This window comes from Cercospora beticola, chromosome 1 (assembly GCF_033473495.1).
Source record: "Cercospora beticola chromosome 1, complete sequence".
NCBI classification, from domain to species: domain Eukaryota; kingdom Fungi; phylum Ascomycota; class Dothideomycetes; order Mycosphaerellales; family Mycosphaerellaceae; genus Cercospora; species Cercospora beticola.
In genome coordinates this window covers 1,079,080-1,098,955 of record NC_088935.1, presented here as the reverse complement: position 1 = coordinate 1,098,955, position 19,876 = coordinate 1,079,080, and the positions used below count along the sequence as shown (strand labels likewise).

At 53.8% G+C, this 19,876-nt stretch overlaps 10 protein-coding genes across 10 annotated transcripts; 4 read left to right on the top strand and 6 right to left on the bottom strand.

The window, feature by feature from the left end:
- Nucleotides 1-262: 262 nt before the first annotated feature.
- Nucleotides 263-4,197, bottom strand: RHO25_000440 (uncharacterized protein; the record flags this gene model as incomplete). The annotated part of the gene is made up of 2 exons (XM_023593052.2): nt 263-313; nt 376-4,197. 2 exons carry the CDS (start codon nt 4,195-4,197, stop codon nt 263-265), a joined length of 3,873 nt encoding a protein of 1,290 aa, XP_023459349.1.
- Nucleotides 4,198-4,766: 569 nt separating this feature from the next.
- Nucleotides 4,767-5,055, top strand: RHO25_000439 (uncharacterized protein; the record flags this gene model as incomplete). The annotated part of the gene is made up of 2 exons (XM_065602017.1): nt 4,767-4,859; nt 4,924-5,055. The coding sequence occupies 2 exons, from the start codon at nt 4,767-4,769 to the stop codon at nt 5,053-5,055; spliced, it is 225 nt and encodes a 74-aa protein (XP_065458089.1).
- Nucleotides 5,056-5,387: 332 nt separating this feature from the next.
- Nucleotides 5,388-6,288, bottom strand: RHO25_000438 (uncharacterized protein; the record flags this gene model as incomplete). The annotated part of the gene is made up of 3 exons (XM_023593051.2): nt 5,388-5,446; nt 5,495-5,636; nt 5,692-6,288. 3 exons carry the CDS (start codon nt 6,286-6,288, stop codon nt 5,388-5,390), a joined length of 798 nt encoding a protein of 265 aa, XP_023459348.1.
- Nucleotides 6,289-6,986: 698 nt separating this feature from the next.
- On the bottom strand, nt 6,987-8,609 carry RHO25_000437 (uncharacterized protein; the record flags this gene model as incomplete). The annotated part of the gene is made up of 1 exon (XM_023593050.2): nt 6,987-8,609. The coding sequence occupies one exon, from the start codon at nt 8,607-8,609 to the stop codon at nt 6,987-6,989; it is 1,623 nt and encodes a 540-aa protein (XP_023459355.1).
- Nucleotides 8,610-9,467: 858 nt separating this feature from the next.
- On the bottom strand, nt 9,468-10,424 carry RHO25_000436 (uncharacterized protein; the record flags this gene model as incomplete). Its single annotated transcript, XM_023593049.2, has 1 exon — nt 9,468-10,424. One exon carries the CDS (start codon nt 10,422-10,424, stop codon nt 9,468-9,470), a length of 957 nt encoding a protein of 318 aa, XP_023459354.1.
- A 424-nt stretch (nt 10,425-10,848) lies between these two features.
- On the top strand, nt 10,849-11,799 carry PCA2 (putative proteasome subunit alpha type-2; the record flags this gene model as incomplete). The annotated part of the gene is made up of 3 exons (XM_023593048.2): nt 10,849-10,892; nt 10,948-10,967; nt 11,018-11,799. The coding sequence occupies 3 exons, from the start codon at nt 10,849-10,851 to the stop codon at nt 11,797-11,799; spliced, it is 846 nt and encodes a 281-aa protein (XP_023459357.1).
- Nucleotides 11,800-12,109: 310 nt separating this feature from the next.
- On the bottom strand, nt 12,110-13,401 carry FLD1 (S-(hydroxymethyl)glutathione dehydrogenase; the record flags this gene model as incomplete). Its single annotated transcript, XM_023593047.2, has 3 exons — nt 12,110-12,330; nt 12,383-13,035; nt 13,115-13,401. The coding sequence occupies 3 exons, from the start codon at nt 13,399-13,401 to the stop codon at nt 12,110-12,112; spliced, it is 1,161 nt and encodes a 386-aa protein (XP_023459356.1).
- An 816-nt stretch (nt 13,402-14,217) lies between these two features.
- On the bottom strand, nt 14,218-15,161 carry VMA3_1 (H(+)-transporting V0 sector ATPase subunit c; the record flags this gene model as incomplete). The annotated part of the gene is made up of 5 exons (XM_065602016.1): nt 14,218-14,282; nt 14,338-14,598; nt 14,683-14,812; nt 14,989-15,001; nt 15,145-15,161. The coding sequence occupies 5 exons, from the start codon at nt 15,159-15,161 to the stop codon at nt 14,218-14,220; spliced, it is 486 nt and encodes a 161-aa protein (XP_065458088.1).
- Nucleotides 15,162-15,586: 425 nt separating this feature from the next.
- SNU13 (RNA binding protein snu13) lies at nt 15,587-16,128 on the top strand (the record flags this gene model as incomplete). Its single annotated transcript, XM_023593045.2, has 4 exons — nt 15,587-15,639; nt 15,694-15,767; nt 15,820-15,863; nt 15,922-16,128. 4 exons carry the CDS (start codon nt 15,587-15,589, stop codon nt 16,126-16,128), a joined length of 378 nt encoding a protein of 125 aa, XP_023459350.1.
- A 1,686-nt stretch (nt 16,129-17,814) lies between these two features.
- RHO25_000431 (uncharacterized protein) lies at nt 17,815-19,447 on the top strand (the record flags this gene model as incomplete). Its single annotated transcript, XM_023593044.2, has 3 exons — nt 17,815-18,238; nt 18,292-18,580; nt 18,631-19,447. 3 exons carry the CDS (start codon nt 17,815-17,817, stop codon nt 19,445-19,447), a joined length of 1,530 nt encoding a protein of 509 aa, XP_023459353.1.
- Between the last annotated feature and the right edge of the window lie 429 nt (nt 19,448-19,876).

The following is a 19,876-nucleotide window of genomic DNA, read 5'->3' as shown; positions in this document are numbered from 1 at the left end:
GCAGGAGTTGACTTGCATGAATGACACGGACACACACACATTCTTGTCCTCGTAAATTTGGAAGTATTCTAGGCATCTCACCGCTGGATACGGTCGTCCACCACGTGGAACTCGTTACACAGTTCGATGAGAAACCAGTCATCAAACGTTGCGCTTTCACGGGAACGATCGAACAGTATGCTTTGAACGTAACGCTTCTTCTTTTCTATATGCTTTTATTTCATCGTTCAATAACGCTCTTCAACGGCAGAAGTTTCAGCTCCTAGGCGCGTACTGTAGCCTTGCCGATCGCGATCAAGCGTTTTACACCAACCTGAAGAAAAAAGTTTAGGTCAGCAAGGGTCATGTCGAGATTAAATGATTCATGCAACTTACCATCCAGTGCGTGCCCTCGGTCTCGAGCTTCGCTTGCTGCATTTCGTTGAAACGCGCTTGCGCTTGTTCAAAGTCCTTCTGCTGGATGTGCTGAGCAATTTGTACCATTTGCTGCACGGTATCGGGTTGAAGAAGATCCTCGTTGTTGAGATGGTCGAACAGGATGTTGATGCGCTTCTCCATGTCGTCGACTTGAGGCTTGAAATTTTGCGGTGCCACTGCCTTGACACGCGAAACTTCAGGTGTGAGCAGATCGACAATTGGCTGTGCGCTAGCAGGAATGTGTGAGCGATCACCGCGAGGGTACTTTGGCTGTGCAGGCGCAGCTTGTTGTTGCTGTTGCTGTGGGGCGCCCTGTGGTGGATGCTCTCGCTGAGGCGAAGGAAGCTCTTGGCCGCCGGTATTGGGCGCGGCGCGAGGAGGCCCGTTGGAGGCTTTGGGCGGTCCTCGCGGTGGTCCGCTCGGAGGCGGCCCCACAGGCGCTCTCGGTGGAGGAGGTGCGGCTGCTTGCTGAGGCTGGCCGTACGGCGTCTGCTGAGGTGGTTGTTGTGGCGCGTACGGTCCTTGTGGTGGAGCTTGAGCCTGGTACGGATTAGGCGCCACACTTCTCTGCTGCGGCATCTGCCCTGGCAAAGTAGATGGTTGCGAGCCAGGAGCTGGCGCGTATCTATTTGATGGTGCTGCCGACGACGTTGAAGGTGGAGGCTGATATGGGGAAGCGCCACGCTGGACAGGAGGTACAGATGGAGCTGGTAACGTCGAGCCAAGGTTCTGCGTTGGCGTTTGTGGTGAGTAAACATTAGCGGCAGATGATGGACGGGCGACAGGTGGCTGCATAGGTGGAGAAGTGACACGGGGTGGACCTTCGCCAGCCTTTGGAGGCGGCGGCAAAGGCGGCGTTGGCTTTTGGAAGCTGTACGCCGATGGCGGGCCTGGTGGCGGAGACATTGCGTTTTGTGCTCCTGGGAAAGGTGCAGCCACTGGCTGTGGACCTGGAGTGTTGCGGCGAGGTGTCGGTTGTCGCTCCTTCAGGAAGCCCTCTGGCATGTCATTCCAATCGCCAGTCTTCTTCGCTAGTGCAGCGGGAAGTACTGCTGGTGACGAAGTCCCCGCTCGAGGAGGTGGCGGCAATGCAGACTGAGCCTGAGGCGGCTGGTACCCTCCATATGAAGGCTGGCCATACGGTGCAGAGGGCTGCGCAGGAGTGTAGCCAGATGGAGCATAGGCGTTGTTCGTGGGCGCGTACGGGTTTGCCGGCTGTGGTATGCTCGTATTGTTCGCGACGGGAGCGTATGGAGATGGTGCAGCATTGCGAGCCTGATTAACAAGTGGTGCCGGTGGCTGTGCCTGGACGGGCGCAATTGGCTGTGCTGGCTGGAATGCGTTCAGTGAGGGCTGTGCTCGTCCACCACGCTGCGCTGTAGCAGGTTGTCGGGCTGCAGTAGTTGCTTTCCTAGTTGCTTGCTTGATGCGCTGCTGTGATGTCTCGGCACCGGCAAATTTGGCCGGCAACAGATTCAGATATCGCTCGGCAGCAGTGAGCTGCCCGTGAGAGGCCAGAATCTCGGCATACTCGGCGTAGAGATTGTACAGCGGTGCCAACTTCCAATCGGCAGCTGCTTGCAGCTCTGAATCCCTGAAGTTGGTAACTTTGCGGAATACGGAGACTTTCTCGATGAACGCTTGCAAGCACTTGGCGTGCACAGAGAATCCATTATCAGTCTCAGACTGTTCTTGAGCATCCTTCTCCTGCTCTTCGAGCTCGGCAACCCAGTTGATCACCACCTTCTCAAGCTTCGCTCCAGCAAGATAGCAGAAGGATGCGTCGCGGCGAAGCGTTTTCGGGCCATCATCGCTCTGGAAAGCTTCTTCGAGGCGATCACCCAACGCCTCGCACAGATCGGAGAACTCTTTCTCATCTGCATACGTGCACAGGGTAGCCATGACTTCCTTCCAGTTGCTCAGATCGGCATTGTGAACGACGTCCCACAAGTTCTTGCCAACGATACTCGCGAGGAGTCGCAAGTAATTGGGCCCATTGGCCTGCTTCTTAAGATAGGCCGCTTGTGCCTTGTCGATGCACTTCTGACCACCGCAGACCGCAATCATGAATGCGTCAGACATGCGATCTTCTTTCAGACAAACATCCAAGGCCTTCTCGAAATCACCCAACATCAACGCCTGCGTGATGCTTTTATCGGCTTCAGACTCCGTTCCAGTGTAGACCTTGAATGGATTGTTGATCTTGGCGCCCTTGGAGCCAGCCAAATTCGCAAGGAAATTATCATCAGCCTCACCACTGCCGAAGAAATCATCGTCTTTGTCACCATTTGTCTTATCCTCCGCATCACCATTGACTGCGAGCTTCTCTGTGCCTTCAGTGAGTTCGCTGGTCGCCGGATCCTCGAAGCCCAGATGTTGCCTCAGCTTCTTTCTAGAGCTCCCTGCGTTCAGTGTGTCGATGACCTGCCAGTCAGATTTCTCCTCGTCGGTCTTTGCGTCCTCGAGCTTCGAAGCCAAGATGTTCGTGAGGTCTCCAGAAGCAAGCTTATTCTCGAAATTGGTCGTTGCCTCTCCGATGGAGCTATCCACCTCGAATGTCTCTATCGAGATCTTGCTCTTTCGCGACGCATCTGCGCCTACTCGAATAAGTTTACCGCCAAAGCCAAACGAAACACTGGCAGGACGACCGGCCCATTTGGGCGCTTTGGGCAAAGTAAAGGATATCCCGAGAGGCTGAGACTGTGCCTTGGCAAAGAAGTCTTCGCCGTCGAGATTTTGGTTGGCCGCTCCCTGATCGTCTGATTTCGAATTTGTGCTTTGTGTTGATGTGATCAGTATCTTTCCATCGAACGAGGCACTTGCGATCAGGCTCGGATTATGCGGGTTCCATGCAGTCTGGAACGCCCAGTTCGATCCAGCGGCAAAGTCTCCGTAGCGCTCGCCAGTCTTTGGGTTCCAACAAATAGTTCGGTTGTCCTTGCCGCAGGAGAGAAGCAGGTCTGGATCCTGTATACACCACGACAAGCCCAATACACCTAGCTCGTGGCCCTTCAATGTCCGCTCTGGTGCACTGCTGTTGCGCAAGCTCCACAAGAAGATCAATGGCTCCTGATCACTCGGTGTTGCTGTGGCTAGCTTTGTGCTCTCTTGCGGATCCCATGCCACCGCGCTGACCGCCTTACGGCCCTGATTGTTCAAGGTCAAAATGTCCCGCTTTTGCTTGACGTCCCAGACTGTCACAAAGCCTCCACTGCTACCTGTAGCCAAGATGTGTGCGGTCTTCTCTTGCTTGTTCCAATCCAGGCACTCGATATCGTCTGCTCGAGCTGCCGACGCTCCCAACCTGAATGGGTTGGCCATGTTGTTCAGGTCGTAGATGTAGATCTCGCCTTTAGCACCCACAGACGCCAATAGATTATGTCTGTAGAGATTCCATTGCAGGGCTCGTACGCTTCCAGTGTGCTTCGTAGTGCGTGAGATGAATGCGTCGGAGGATCCATTGCGTAGCTTCTCAGCGTCCCAGAGGTCAACGCTGCCGTTCTCTAAAGCACCCGCGATCACACCAAGAGGGTGGTCGTCGTCAGGTGCACTCCAAGCAATGTCGTTGAAGCCGGAGTCGGTCGTGATGCTGCCAGCTGGCGTTAGCTCGCCGTCACCGTCCAGCTCGTGAAGTCGTAGGTCCCAAAGCTCCAACTTGACCTCGCTCGAGAAGTCATCGCTGACAGCGCCCGTCCTCGTGCCCGTCACCACGAGCGGCGCGGCGCTGCCTGGTAGCCATGCGAAAACGGCGGTGCGCGGGATCTCTCGCAGGCGGACCATGGTGGAGGGGCCGCGATGCTGGTGTTTGAAGTGAAGAGAGAAAGTCTACACGCTTGTCTACAGGCCGTGCATGTGCATTAGAGGACAAGTGAGAAGGAGAAGAGGAGCGAGACTGGTGGAATTGGTAACAGATCTCCTTAAACGCCTGGAGATGTTTATAGATTGATTCCCTTGAACCCTGAGGACAAGTAGTTAGTGCAACCAGATACGTCAGCTTGGCGAGCTTTGCTTCACTCTTTCTCTCCTCCGCTCTTGCACGTGATAAAAATAACTCACATCGAAACCACTCGGCCTGCAGAAATGGCAGACGCAGCGAAACAGACGAAGACAGTCTTTGTGGGCGGGCTCGATCACCAAGTCACGCAGCAGACCCTCCACGACGCCTTCATACCGTTTGGCGAGATCGTCGATGTCTCTCTACCAAAACCTGAACTGCAAGCAAAACCATATCCAAATCAGTTCTCCCAGACATACTAACAAAATTTAGAGCGTCAAATCGAGACCCCCACCGAGGATTCGGCTATGTCGAATTTTCTCTCGCAGAAGATGCCCGCGAAGCAATCGACAACATGGACCAGTCCGAACTATATGGACGAGTAATCAAGGTCAACCAAGCAAAGCCGCAGAAGAACCACGAAGAAGGCCTTGGAAGTCGGACGGCGGTCTGGGAGCAGGCGAGTAGATCACTCGTGTCTTCTCAGAGCGTCATGCTAATGTTTTCCACAGGAAGGCTACGCAGCCAAGTATAACGTCGGAGAAGAAGGCGATGCTGCCTCAGAAGTACAGAACGGCAATGGACCCGCAGATCCAATGCAAGGACTGGAAGGCCTCGCAGAAGCTGGCCCGAGAATGCAATGACCCTCACGCAACGGCATTCACATGTGAAACTTTTAGCGCGGAGTTAAGGCGTTTCGTGAAATTTCTGGTTGGCTCTGTAATTACACTTCGCATGAGCTGGACGACGTTGATTCTAGCCAAAGATCCCCATCCTAGCAAGCTGTCGGGCATTCAATTGTGTCCCAAGCATGCTTTCATATACCGAAATACCTACCCTGATTTCGCGTGCACAGATTTGCTGCTCAAAAAATGACCGTAGGGTATCGTGGTCCTCCTCGTGCATATTCTTTCATTGCAAAAAGTACTTTGTATATTATGCCATCCACAAATTACATTTCTTTCATGTCATGCTCTTACTGGGCTGCGGCAGGAGCGTCGCCTCGTTGGGCAGGTGGTGCCATACGTCGACCCACTGCTGAATGTTAGCACGAGATCTACAAGTTTTTCACTCTTTACTTACTGATGGTCCGGGAGAAGAAACTAATGCCGATCATGAACATCCATGATGGGATTTGTGAGAAGCCCCAAACGAGGTAGCCGAATGGAATGGTCAATCCGTACTGCGCAAGTGGTCCATCAAAGGGATGGAAGAATCCCTCGTACTGCAAGTGAAAGTCAGTCACCGATGCGACCATATGATTCCAGTAGCTAGCTTACCGGCTCAGTCTCCAGGTACTTCTCTTGCAGATGAATCGCTGCAATGTCCGCTGCAGTCACCGTGGTGGTGTTGACCCTGATCGAGCGCACAGTCGAAGCAGGAGTCGATTGATCGGCCAGAGGCTGTGGGAGCTGCAAGTGAAGCACAGTCGGAGGAGAGACAGCCCAGGCGTGGCAGAGAACGCCATCGGTTTCGCAGTTGAGAAGAGCAAGGTTTGGAGGGTTCGGTGAAGCTGCGACCAACGCGACAGATTCGTTGAATGCTGTCTCGGCGCGAGCGCATCGGCCATAGCATGTCTTGTTACCTCCCGTCACAAACACCTCCCAGGTCTGAATTCCAGGAGCAGCTTCCGAAGAACCCGGCTGGATCAACTCCTTGTGGTTGTCCAAGGTCAACCTCTCAACCTTCAAATCTGCCACTTTTGCGGCAGCTGCAGCGACTGGGTCTGGAATGGAAGCTTGTGTTGCCTTCTCCACAGCCGTCGACACCGATGCTGTGGCCTTTGCAAACCACCCTTTGAGTTGGTCGATCATCGGGATTTGCTCCTGCGCAGCAGCGAGTGCTGGCAGCACGAGTATGAGGTTCGAGGCGCGCATTGTGAATTGAAGTATTGATGGGGACGACCGGTGGTGTTGGTGATCGTGTCGATGGTGAACAGCTGTCGATTTTCTCGAGGTCGACAGTGATAAGGAGCTATGGGCAACCCATGTCAACATCCGAACCAAACCAGTAATTTCGATGGCGCATGAGAACAGACGTACTGTAGAGGACGGCGCACCACTTCCTTATATCAACACAGTGGCAAGAATGTAACAAATGACTGTGGTGCCGCAGCGAGTTTGCGCGAGCGTGTTGACGGGGAAAAGTGGAGGGTCTGTGGAACAAATGCAAGGTTGCGCGAGCAGGGTGGCTCGCCCTAAGCCGCGTTGTCTGGACGGCGTCGCTGCCGACAACAAACTTCACCCGTCTCATTGGTGTTCAGCCTGACGAAGGAACTTGGCAACACGTGCTCAAGCCGTGGCCCACAGGCATCAGTCTTGCTGTGAGTGTGATACAGACTGCATCGCAGTCCTGTAAGGTTAGTGTCTGCCCACGAGTGATCCGATTACCGAATGCATCTGAACGCAAAGAGACGGCATCCGCTTGGTTAGGAAAAGAGCATGGCGTCCTCGTATCCATCCTGAAGCCGTGTGTCTGAGAAGGATCATTTCATTAATGCATTGCTGCGTGGTCTGTGTTACTTGGGTGCTGTTGCCCTCCCGACCTGTGTACTGTCCAAACATGCTCTAAACACTCATATCACCAGGAGCTTGATCCCTCTTGCTGACTCCTCCCTCGCGAAAGTTATCCAGGTGGGGTGCAAGCCAGGCGTAGTCTTCCAAAATCTTTTCAAGAATTCAAGAGCGGGATAGAAGTTTCCCCAACCTGTTCCCGCCATAGCGTCGAGAAGGTGCCACTCGCAAAATTTCTGTGCCTCCTCCATGCCTCTTGCTTCTGTTGCGACCACGAAGAGTGGCCACACGAAGTTCTGTTGAATGCCCTCTGGACTCTTGATTCGGTTCAAGCTATCAATGGCTCCTTCTGCGCATTCGTGGCGCAGCAGTAGATCTGCCACAGGATGCAGAGCGACCTGAAATGCGTATAACATTGCTGAGTAGTGGTACATGTCGATCAAGGCGTCAAAGTCGTGTTTTCTCTCTTCCGATGCCAATTGAAATAGCTGGCTGAAGCCTTGGTTTCGTCTTCTTACAGCCTCGAATTCCGCGCGTATTCTGTGTCTGTCTTGTAGCCACTCTGGCACTGGATGGTTGTAATCCTCGAAACGGGCTCGTTCGAAACGAGTAACGTCCTGCACCAGCCTGAAGTATTCAATAAAAATGTCCACATCGTGCGGGTGGACAACATCGTTGGGAATTTGCCGATATCCATCGAACGTGGTACATGAGGCATGTGCGTCGTAAGTGAAAGCATCGACCACAAGGAATCTGTCGTTGTAGTTCAGCATCATGGCTGAATTCGGGGGACTTGTCCACCGATGTGTGATAGCTCGAGCTGCACTCCAATGCACACGCCACAGTGCAGAATCGGAGCGCACCATCTCAAGATTGCACAACGCGAGGATGGCTGCAAGCAATCCACTCGAGTGTCGTTGCTGATCTGGCGCCGCGCCTGAGACTTCGTCCTTCAGATCTTGCGAAAGAAGACGGAGACAGTCGTCTCGCAACTGGGCAGAGCCACACGATCCGTCCGCAAAAATCCATTCAAACCCTGTCTTTGACGAGTATTGCTCAGCCGCCATTGCCAGCAGCGCGAGGAGCAACGGCCTGTACTCGAGTGACAGTGGTAACATTACTGTTCGCCAGTGGTTGTCAGGCCCTTCGACCCATGGAAAAGTGGCAGACACAAAGTGGTCATAGTATTTGAATAGGCGTTGCGCCGCTGGGTCTTCCAGAGGGGACGGGACTTCTCGTTCGCTCAGGTTGATGTTCAGCGCATGTGGATTGTCGAATATTATTCCAGGCGCGTTTTGCTGGGAATCCTCTCGACTGGAGCCCGCAATGGCAGGCGCAGGCGACGCGAGTAGACTCGTGATGTCCACCCGAGCTGGGAATGTTGCCGCATGGCGAATGTGTGGGAGGGGACTCTCGCTACGAGGAGGCGTGGGCGTCTTGACCAGAGGAGCAGCTGGCTGACCGCCGAGCACAGGTATCTTCATGCCACTCAGCTTCCCTCGACTCGCTACGCCCTGGTCCCAGCGTATGCGCAGTCCATAGCCGGGACACTCCAACGACCGGAGGCCGCATTTCTTGCAGGTAGGAATGCTTCTGTCACACTTGATGCGCCTGCGATTGCAATTCCTACAGTCCTTGGCAGCTCGCGGCTCGTTGGGGTCTAGCGAGGCCAATCGCAGACTCATCGTGGGTCCTTCGCACCAGCTCGAACTCGTTTGTACAGAAGCTCATTGCGGTCTCCTTCTCATGGGTCGCAGAGAAGTGCCGCTATCAAGGGCAGGAGTAGCGGCAAGTCGAGAACCTGGAAAGAGGGTTCGGTGCCGGGTCAGGTGCGAATACATCACTTCTGGGCTTCTAGCCGTTTAAGACGGCTTCCAGACGCAGAACCACGAAGCCACCAGTCAGCGACAAGAACGGCAGGGATCAGCTCCGTTTTAGGAAGTTGCAGAGAGAATGCTCGAGCTCTGCAAGATGTGTCTGGACCGCGTGACTAAATTATAGAACTGTAGAACCACTGCCACCGTCAACCACATCTTGCGCTGGCGGGGAGTGGCGGGACTAGACAACTGGTGCCAAGCCGTGCGCCTCGAAAGGAAGATCATGTGGAGGCTGTGAAGGCTGTGAAGCCGATCTACATATCAACTATTCTGCACCCAGAGATGACAAGGATGTACCAGTCGCTCGCCAGTCTTCCAGGCCGCTGACGTCTCTTTCGAGTGGTCGGAAGAGTATGGCGCCGCACGGATGCAGCATGATGCGCTGGAGATAGCCACGCAGTCCTCCACGTTCTCGAGCATAACGCTGAGATCAAGATTCGTACGAGCAATTCAATCTGCGCCCCTTGACTAATTGTCAAGTCTTTGTATGGGAACAAGTCCGAGACGAGCCAACTTAAGTTAGGGCGGATACCTGCTAGAGGCCAAAGGAGGAGGCCCGGCACTCACCGTAGCGAGACATGATAGAGAAGTGAACAAGCCTGGCACAGAATGTAAAAGTTGGTCAGTATAACGATGTCTACTCGCCGCGACGTCTGCTGTTCAGCCTCAGTCATCCTCGTCCTCGTCATCGTTACCTCCGACATCCATCACGCGCTCACTGGCTGACTCCAGTGTGCGTCTGGACCACGCGCGAACCAGCTTATATATGGCATAGGACGCGGTGACGATACCGATGAGTATTGTGATCCAGCTGATCTGCTGGAGACGATCCCTGCCGTTACCCCCAACTGTGTTTCTTCCAAAAGAACTCCGCACATTGAGCCACTGAAAGGGAGAAAGTGTGAATAGGAACTTGGCAAAGCCGACAAGACCTAGCGAAGCGAGACCTTTCAGCATATGCTCAAACCATGTGGTGGGCTCGTCTTCGAAGAGCAGCGAGTCTCGAGGACCTCCTCCAGTAGCGATTGTGGTGTAAGGGTCGATGTAGAGGTTAATGATCGGATCGGCGACAAATCCCAACAAGAAAATTGAGGCCACGAGGATCACGGCCGTCAGGCCCAGCTGAGCAGACGTGCTCGAAATCCAAGCAGACCAGGTCAAGCGCTGCAGCTTATATTTGTAGCGACATGTAGGGCATTCCCAGTAGTTGCGCTGCTGGAGCGGGTCTGCACGTCGCCAGGCGCCCAAGCACTCTTCATGAACATATTTCTGTGAGCCCTTGCACTTGCAAGGCGACAAGAGCCGGCCTCCATCTTCACTCTCGTACGTCACGCGCGGTGGAGGTTGCATTGAGGCGGGGAGTGTCGAATCCGGATCATAGTGGAAAGTGGGCTCAACCTCCTCGAGGCATATTCTGCACTTGCGGGCTCGGTAATGGGTCCGTCTGCGATTTGGCTTCGGCTCTTCGGCGGGCTTCGTTTCGGCCTCTGCGGTATGGTGAGATCCATTCATTGACGGGTCATCAACGCCTGACAATGGTGGCTCAGGCGAAGATTGTTGCTCGAAAGTACCAGGCAAGTCGGCTGGGAACGACCAGCTGGCCCCAGTGGAGTAGGCTGCCATGCCGAATTTTGATCAGTGAGGTTTGTCAATTGAAAGTTGTTGAAGAGGAGCGTGAAGTAGGGACTATCAGCCAGTGTCGCGAGCAAGGTGGATGAAAGGTGTGCACGAGCTCATGGTTGGCGAGCAGACAAAGCAGCGTCGGTGGATGGGCCGTGGTGAGCAGAGAAGCGGAGAGATGTCTTCGCCAAAGACTGCTCAGAAGAGCAGCCGCGCTAAGCCGCTTTTAGTGACGGAAGGTGCAACACGTACCTAGCTGGTCGCCTGCAACACTGAGAGCTTGATGTTTCCATCTCTCACTCTCGCCACGACCACGACCACGAATTTCCATTGCCGCATCCGCACACATACCCACCATCGTCTCCCCTCCATTTGCTCGGACTGACAGCACCCAAACGTCGCGCGCTCTGAACTACCAGCGGCCATCATGGCCGACCGATACTCTTTCTCGCTCACCACCTTCTCGCCCAGGTATGTCAAGTTCGCATCTGCTAACTGCTAATAGCCGCTGCTAACATCTCTACAGTGGAAAACTGGTGCAGATTGGTAAGACACGTCACAAACGCATCGTTCGCTGCACCACTGACTTTGCCCAGAATATGCGCTCAATGCAGTGAACCAAGGTGTCACATCGCTCGGCATCAAAGCTGCCAACGGCGTCGTCCTTGCCACCGAAAAGAAGTCCTCCACACCGCTGATCGATGCCTCATCGTCCTCGAAAGTCTCGCTCATCACGCCCAACATCGGTATGGTCTACTCCGGCATGGGTCCCGACTACCGCGTACTCGTCGACAAGGCGCGCAAAGTCAGTCACACAGGCTACAAGCGGATATACAACGAGTATCCGCCAACGCGGATATTAGTGCAAGACGTGGCGCGCGTGATGCAAGAGGCGACGCAGAGTGGAGGTGTGCGGCCGTACGGCGTGAGCCTGTTGATTGCTGGTTGGGACGATGGGATTCTGCCAGAGCAGGAGCAAGCAGAAGCTGCAGAGGAGATGGATCTGGATGATAAGAAGAAGAAGTCGAGGAAGACAGGCGGTATTCTGAAGGGCGGACCAAGCTTGTACCAAGTCGACCCCAGCGGCAGCTACTTCCCATGGAAGGCCACAGCCATTGGCAAGAGTGCAACAAGCGCAAAGACATTCCTGGAGAAGCGGTACACAGAGGGTCTGGAGCTGGAGGATGCGGTGCACATTGCACTTCTGACACTGAAAGAGACGATCGAAGGCGAGATGAACGGCGACACAGTCGAGATTGGCATCATTGGGGATCCTGCTGACCATCTGCTCGGGTACGAAGGAGTCGAGGGGGCTACCGGCCCACGCTTCAGGACTCTGAGTCCGCAAGAGATCGAAGACTACCTCACCAACCTGTAGAAATGATCGCATAGCATGGATGGCGCTCCAACATCGCGGCACCCCGCCAGCCGTCACGTCTGTATGAAGTAGAAAGATAAACCGATGCTATTCCGGCTCGTACTCATGACATGTTCCAAGCAACCCCGCCTTCCTCCATTCCCAGGATGCTGACATGTAGCGAATAGAGAGAGGTGCGGAGGCAGGAAGAACCGGAAGTTCCAGTATGGATGTGAAAGTCATTTTACACCTATAGCTTCACAATTTGGTTGCAGCAACGCTAACTTCACTATTCACAAGTTGTTTTTTCATTTCCCAAATCTAACATTGTTTAAACCTTGCGCATGTCCACGACGCAGCGAATGCAGTCTCCGGCGTGCATGTCGTGGAAAGCCTCGTTGATGCCGCCGAGTGGCTGTCGGTGTGTGATGAATTCGTCGACCTTGAGCTTGTTGTCCATGTAATCTTGCACGAGTTGACCCATTTGGCTGCGGCCCTTGACACCACCGAAAGCGCATCCTTTCCATACACGGCCAGTGACGAGTTGGAATGCTGTGAGAAGAATTAGCCTCACATTCAGCGAAGTCAGAGAGACTTGACTTACGTCTTGTGGAAATCTCCTGTCCGGCAGCAGCGACACCAATAATAATGCTCTCACCCCAGCCTTTGTGGCAGGCCTCGAGCGCTGATCTCATGACGTGAACGTTTCCTGTGCAGTCGAATGTGTAATCGCATCCGCCATCGGTCATATCAATGAGTCTGCTCTGGATGTTCTCGCCCTCCTTGAGATCCTTGGCTGGGTTCACGAAGTCAGTAGCACCGAACTTCTTTGCCCATTCCTTCTTCGCATCGTTGACATCGACGACAATGATCTTAGAGGAGCCCTGCTTTACGGCACCCTGGATGACGGAGAGACCAACACATCCAGCACCGAAGATTGCAACGTTGGAACCCTTCTCTACACCTCCGCGTCCTGCTGTGATAACAGCTGCACCGTAGCCGGTTGTGATACCGCAGCCCAACAAGCATGTCCTGTCCATTGGCGCATCTGGCGTCACAGCGACGACGGAGATGTCAGCGAGCACGGTGTATTGCGAGAAGGTGGAGCAGCCCATGAAGTGGAGGAGGTCCTTGCCCTTGCACTTGAAGCGTGAAGTGCCGTCAGGCATGACACCCTTTCCTTGAGTTGCGCGAATCTTGCCGCAGAGGTTGGTCTTGCCGGATTTGCAGAATTTGCACTCTTTGCATTCTGGCGTGCTGTGGAGATGTTGTCAGCTCTGGACTCGCAATGTCGAATAGACTTCCATTCCATCGATTGTGGAGCCGTAAGACTTACTACAGGGCAACGACAGTGTCGCCAACCTTCACGTTGGTGACACCCTCGCCGACGCTCTCGACGATACCAGCGCCCTCATGTCCTGCAATGACTGGGAAAGCACCCTCGGGGTCCTTTCCGCTCAGCATGTACGCATCTGTGTGGCACACACCAGTGTAGTAGACTTGTATGCGGACTTCATGAGCTCGTGGAGGCAGAACCTCGATGTCCTCGACCACGAGGTCCTTGCCCGCCTCCCATGCTACAGCGGCTTTGCAAGTGATGGTCTTTCCTGCAGTGTCGGACATGGTGGAAGCTTTGTATTAGTGCTTCGCGGATTGGGTGGATGGGTGGGTGCAGCTGCGGGTTCAGTGTGATACCTTGATGGTCACAGCAGCAGTAAGAGGAGGAGCAAGATGTGGTTTGCAGCAGAAGAGGAGAAGGGGAAAAACTCTTGCCTGTCAATGTAAGTTTGAGTTGCAGTGTCCCTCGCACATTTACCTCTCATGTATGGCGGGGTTCTCTGATGTCAAGAGGGGCTGTTCTGCTTGAACACGGCCTGCGTTTCCGCCTCCAGTCTGCCGGCAATGTCCTCCTCAGAGCTCCGGGGGCCTTGCAAAAGGCCAAGAACAGACCTCCGACCCGTTGCGATCCGCAATCTTGCCGCCTTGCGCTCTTGCAATGCGGGCGCACTTGCCTGTTTCAGCTCGCTCATCCTTGAGCCTGCGCATACACGACAATCACTATGCCTTCCAGCTGCTGTACCTAGCATTGCTTCGCCCGGAAACTTTCGTAGCTTTCAGTACTTTGTCTAGGGCACGCGTAAACATGTGACTGTCCAAGGCAGTGGGGAAGAAAACGTGATCAAATGGTCCTATACACTGTCTACCCCTTCGTGAACGCCTGCTGCTTTGAATATACAACTAACGTTACATGCTCCCTGATGCTATCCTATGGCGCACTCTTCCCAATGCGTCGATGTCGATGCGGACTGTGCACCATCTTCAGTCGAGAAGGCTCATGCGCGCGCCCGTCCATATCCTTCCTCTGCCACCACCATATTGACGCGCTTTGGTTGTCGTAATATCTTGTCCGCGTCCTTGTCATTTCTCATCATCAGCTATCTAGCACTCGGCGTCTTGGCTTGCGCGCGAGTTCATGAGCAGGGCGACAATGAGACCGTACAGACCTGAGCACACACATTAGTATCTGCGCCAACAGCATCGAGCTTGCAGCCAACGTACCCAAAACTTCAGCGAAAATGAGGATCAGGATCATTCCGACGAACAATCTGGGTTGTTGTGCTGTACCACGCACACCGGCATCACCAACGATTCCGATGGCGAACCCAGCGGCCAAACCAGCAAGACCGACAGAGAGACCAGCGCCCAGTTGAATGAAGCCAGTGAACAACGGCGTCTTCTGCGTCAATTCGTTGGAGATCAACACTGACACCACCAACCCGTAGATAGCAATGATACCAGCCATAATGACTGGAATGATGTCTGCATCATAGCGTTAGCCACTTGTTCCATGCTCCAACTCTTGCATTTCGAGGCTCCTGCGTCCAGGGAACTTGTAGGACATACTCTTGACGATCAGGTCAGGTCGGAGGACACCCATAGATGAGATACCCACGCCGGCCTTCGCTGTGCCGTACGCTGCGCCAAAGCAGGTGAACACAATGGCGCTGGTGCAGCCCATGGCACCGAAGAAAGGCTGTGACCATCAAATTAGCATTCCGCCCGATCCCTTCATCATCTGCATCGCCCATTATGTCTCTCGGTACAAGTGTAGGCCGTGGCGAGGACTTTCCAGGTCGATGGCGTAGCGGTGGGAAGTGGTTGGACAAGGAGTGCGATGCTTGCGGTGTAGCGGTTCGTGGCGGCACTTACGGCATAGACTGGACTATACACACGACTTGTCAGCTTCACGGCTACTTGTAATCCAGCATGCAACCTGCTCATCGCCCACGGGGGCTCCTAGCCAGCTTCATGATGCGCGTTTTGCCCCATCATGATTCCCGGAGCGCCTGAAGTCGCTACACTTACCAGAGATCGGTGGCCATCTTGAATGTGTATCTGAAAGGTGCGAAAAGGGATTCAAGTGGTTTCTGAAGATGAAAAAGGTGTTGTGGGCCGCGTGGAGGTGTGTTGCTGCTTGGTCGCTTCGAAGGAGCTGTTTTGGATGATGCTGCTGTCAAGTAGAGCTGGCTACACGTGACTGGCGCCTGAGGCGCTTCGGAACGGACCGATGGTACGACGACACAAAAAAAGGTTACAACTTTCTTGGAGCATCTCGCGAAAATTGTTAGCTACTCGCGAACGTCGACAACATCAGGGCCGTGAACCCATAGCTATTCGGGCGAGCCTTGCGCGACATCAGTACGTTGCACTCTCCATTCGGCGCATCCTAAAAACTTCTGCTAAGAATGCGCAACAGGCACTTCCATCCCAAATTCGACACCTTCAGAAATCCACCCTCCAAGACAAAATGGCCGACCAGAGCGCTGCTTGGCCGATTGCCGATGCTGCACTGAGCCAGGAGTGAGTTATTGGTGCACGCCGATGGACAGCACGTATCGCTAACATTTCAATCAGAATTCTCGACCTTGTCCAGCAAGCCAGCCATGCCCGCCAGCTCAAGAAGGGAGCCAACGAGGCTACGAAGACTCGTATGTGAACAGTTCGTGGTTTTGGCAAGTGCTCATGCTAATTTTTCGACAGTGAACCGTGGTATCAGCGAGATCATCATTCTCGCGGCCGACACTGTAAGTCAAATTCTTACCAAGTCGCGTGATGTCGCTCCTTTCTAACAATTTTCTGCAGACCCCTCTGGCTATCCTGCTCCATCTTCCACTTCTTTGCGAGGACAAGAACACTCCATACGTGTATGTTCCATCCAAGATGGCTCTCGGCCGCGCCTGTGGTGTATCTCGGGCAGTCATCAGCTGCAGCATCACTACCAACGAGGCTTCCGATCTTATGGGACAGATCCGCGCACTCAAGGACAAGGTCGAACGCTTGATGATCTAGGTTGCTATCTTCGATGAAATTTGATGTCGAAGTGAATAGAGTCGCTGGCTTCTGTCAAGTATCACTTGGCTTAGCAAAAGGCATCGCCGGAACAGCCTACTCAGTAACGGGATAGCTTTCTCAACAGGAATTTTGGAGATCGACTCGAAGCCACTTACTGAACGAAGCGTTTTTTCAGTGTCTGGTTGCTACAATGCTCGGCTCATCTCTTTTTGCTAGACACTACTGACCATTTCTCCTTGATAATGATGCAGCGCATTTGTACAGGTCACCAACGAAATCTGCCTCATAGCAACAATGTACGGACCGAATAGGCATCATACGAGTTCGAGATGAAGTGGTCTTGCAAATATCGGGCCTTGCGCCTACCAACCTAAAGGTGAATGCTCACGGATGGAAGTGATGAAGAACGGACTGAACGAAAGACGAAGTTGCGGGAACAGTATTTTCTCGCTCGATATAGTTACCGAACAAACGACGAAACGTTAGCAGTTGCCAGACCACCATCGTGCCAGCCGCCGAAGTTTGAGGCATTGTGCTTTGAGGTCTTGCTCTAGTTTCCCTGCCCTTTCTCAAATAGACCACTCTCATGCGCGGCTGGGCAAGAAGCAGTTGAGAATATTTGCGCGCCATGCTGACCCGCGAAATGACGGTTGTTGCGATCTGGCTGGTCTGGATGCGATGGACAACAGTAGTTAGAGTGCATCGAAATAGGAAATCGCCGTGATCTTCTCCTGCGTTGAGCCAACCGGCTAGCGCCACAACGTGTCGGTACAATATTATCCGACATCTGACCGTTATCAATGCGATTTGCTGAAGATGACAGCGTGTCTTTTTCGCATGCGAGCTGAATGCTCAATGTAGAAGATGCGCAGTTCGCCTTGAGATAGCGTACAGTAGTGTGTAGCGTGGGGATTTGTTGCAGGTGATCACAGACCATCAAATTGCATGGTCATTGGAGCGCGGGTCCGCGCGTACTCGTCGAATTGGACGCCACAGAGGCCAGTCCATCCCTTGACGATAGCTCTCATCGCAGATTGACGAATTATGGCGGATTTCTGCTTTTGCCCGATATTGTCTGCCTCTGTCCCAGAAATTCGCATCCAGCCCAGAACGCCAGTCCTCCGCATGTCTCGGTAATTCAACGGTACGCGCACTCAAAGCGGTCTGAAAAGTGTACTCGCTGGTCGCACAGGACCCCTCGCCAGCACCTGCAATCACCAGAGACAGCTTTCACTCCACCCAGGCCAGCATTCCCTGCCGTGCAGCTGAACGCGACCAGCCCTACACGCACCTGTGGCGTTGAACGAACAGCAGCAACGCATACAGTCAGACAGTCGATCGGTGTCTGGCGTTGCGATACGAGGCGTTATCTGCATACCCGTCCTGCAAAAGGTGGATCTAGGCGAGCATTGGATACATTGCTGAGGCCGGGACCCGCTCAATCTATTTTCCTCATTAGCCATTATTGCGAGGGCCCTCGTTGCAGGTCACCTCCGACACTCCTCAGCCAAAGTGGCTCAGCACTCCAAATCTGCCAGTGGTGCAGAAGCAACCACCGCCGCCCAAGTCTCGAACCATCGACGAAGAACGAGCAATTCATGTCCGCGAGATAATACCCGGCGTGCAAGCGCGTTCTCCGATCACACGGCCGGCGACGCCTTCCTCGAGAAGGACGAGGCGGGCATGTCGCTCGACCGCAGTCCTAGCCCGCGACGAGAGGGCGGCTGGTCCTCCCCTGGCTTGAGCAATCCTCCCTTTGAAGGAAATGGGCGACTGCGCGGCTCGAGTCCGACACCGAACGGCGGCGTATCGTGGGCGACGGCGAAAGAGCGATCGGCCAGAGTCAACGGATACCCGCGCTACCAGAGCACGAATCAAGGCTTCTTTGGGAGATTTGGGCGCAAACTGAGCATGAGCTTGCCTTTCGCACACGGGGGACAGGAAGAGCGAATATCAGGGAAGGACAAATTTGAACGGGGGCGGACAGGAATGCGGTGGACATTGGCAGACCTCCCGAGACGGTGCGGATTACTGATGTCTCGGAGACGGAAGTACATGGCGATGTTGATCATCACCGTGCTGGGATTGCTGGCATTATTTTGGAGTCGTGAGTATTCTGCGCTTCGAGCGGCAGGTAGTTTGTGGCTAACAACATGACAGCTGTTCGATACTGGTATAGGAGGACATCATGGCTAGGAGGAGGGTCAAATTTCGTCATCATACTCGGCGCCAACCAGGGAGGCGGTGTGATGGAGTGGAAGGGAGCTCGAGAATGGGCGATCGAAAGAGACAGTGTTAAGAACAAGAAAAAGTATGCTGCCAAATGGGGCTATGACCTCCACATTGTGGACATGAGCACGAAAAAGCGCTACGCCCACGAATGGAGGGAGAGCTGGGAGAAGGTGGACATTGTGCGAAATGCTATGAAGAAGTATCCCCAGGCTGAGTGGTAAGTTTGGCGACATTGCAAATTGACGGACACGGCTGATAGTTTGTCAGGTTCTGGTGGCTCGATCTTAACACCTTCATTATGGAACCGGAGTACTCGCTACAAAGCCACCTTTTCAACGACCTCGGCGGCACGACATACCGCGACATCAACAAATACAATCCCTTGAAAATCCAACACCCGCCGAACTGCACTTCTGACAAGGCCAGCGAAGGACAGTATGCGAATTACCTGGACGAGGAGTCTTTATCACTGGTTGGGGATGGCAAACCAGAGAGCATTAACTTGGTCCTGTCGCAAGACTGTGGTGGTTTCAATTTGGGCTCCTTCTTCGTCCGCAGAAGTTCATGGACAGATAGAGTGCTCGACATGTGGTGGGATCCAGTTTTCTACGAGCAGCGGCACATGGAATGGGAGCACAAAGAGCAGGACGCTTTCGAGTACATCTACACGAACCAACCCTGGATTCGACCGCATGTAGCCTTTGCGGCGCAACGCAAGGTCAATGCTTTCCCTAATGGAGCCTGCGGCGACGATCGAGGCCTGCCATCGGGCGGCTGCAGAGCGCTCAAGATCGGAGACGATATGAAGGAATGTGGCCTCCAGGGCATACACTATCAAGAGGCGGAGCGGGATTTCCTCGTGAACATGGCAGGCTGCGAGTGGGGTCGCGATTGCTGGGGAGAAATGTACAACTTCCGGCAACTGAGCAACTATCTGAATCGGAACCCCTGGGAGAAGTTCAAGGACGGTATTTCGGATCTATGGACCGGAAGGTCGAAGAAAGAAAAGGCCGAGAAGGAGAAAGCTGCGCAAAATCAGGCGCAGCAGGAGCAAACCGATCAGCAAGGCGATGGCAAGCAATAACTGCCAAAATTACTGATGTCATGATGAAATGACAAGGCCGGCTGCATTTCGAAGCAGATTTCTGTTGTATCTGGATACGTTCAAGCGTTTTTGCATACATTTGGCATGGTGGGCAATTTTGCAAACATGTGCCCTCGGGGACGGCGTTCATCTGCAAATGAGGGGGGCCTACACTACGAGCTCAACATAGAGGAGCGAGCGAGAGACACATGTGATGAATACCTTGGAATGGACAAGTGTACTTGGGACCTTGGTGTCGGAGCCACGCTGCTACGAGGGAGTACCCAGGCTCACTGGTGAACTCGGAAGCAGCAACGCCTTTCATACTTGGCCAGGCTGCCATTGAAGGGGAGAGACGCGTTGGGATCGATGTGTAAAGATAGAGATGTCATATGTGATACCAAGCCTCGGCAAACATATCTTAATTGC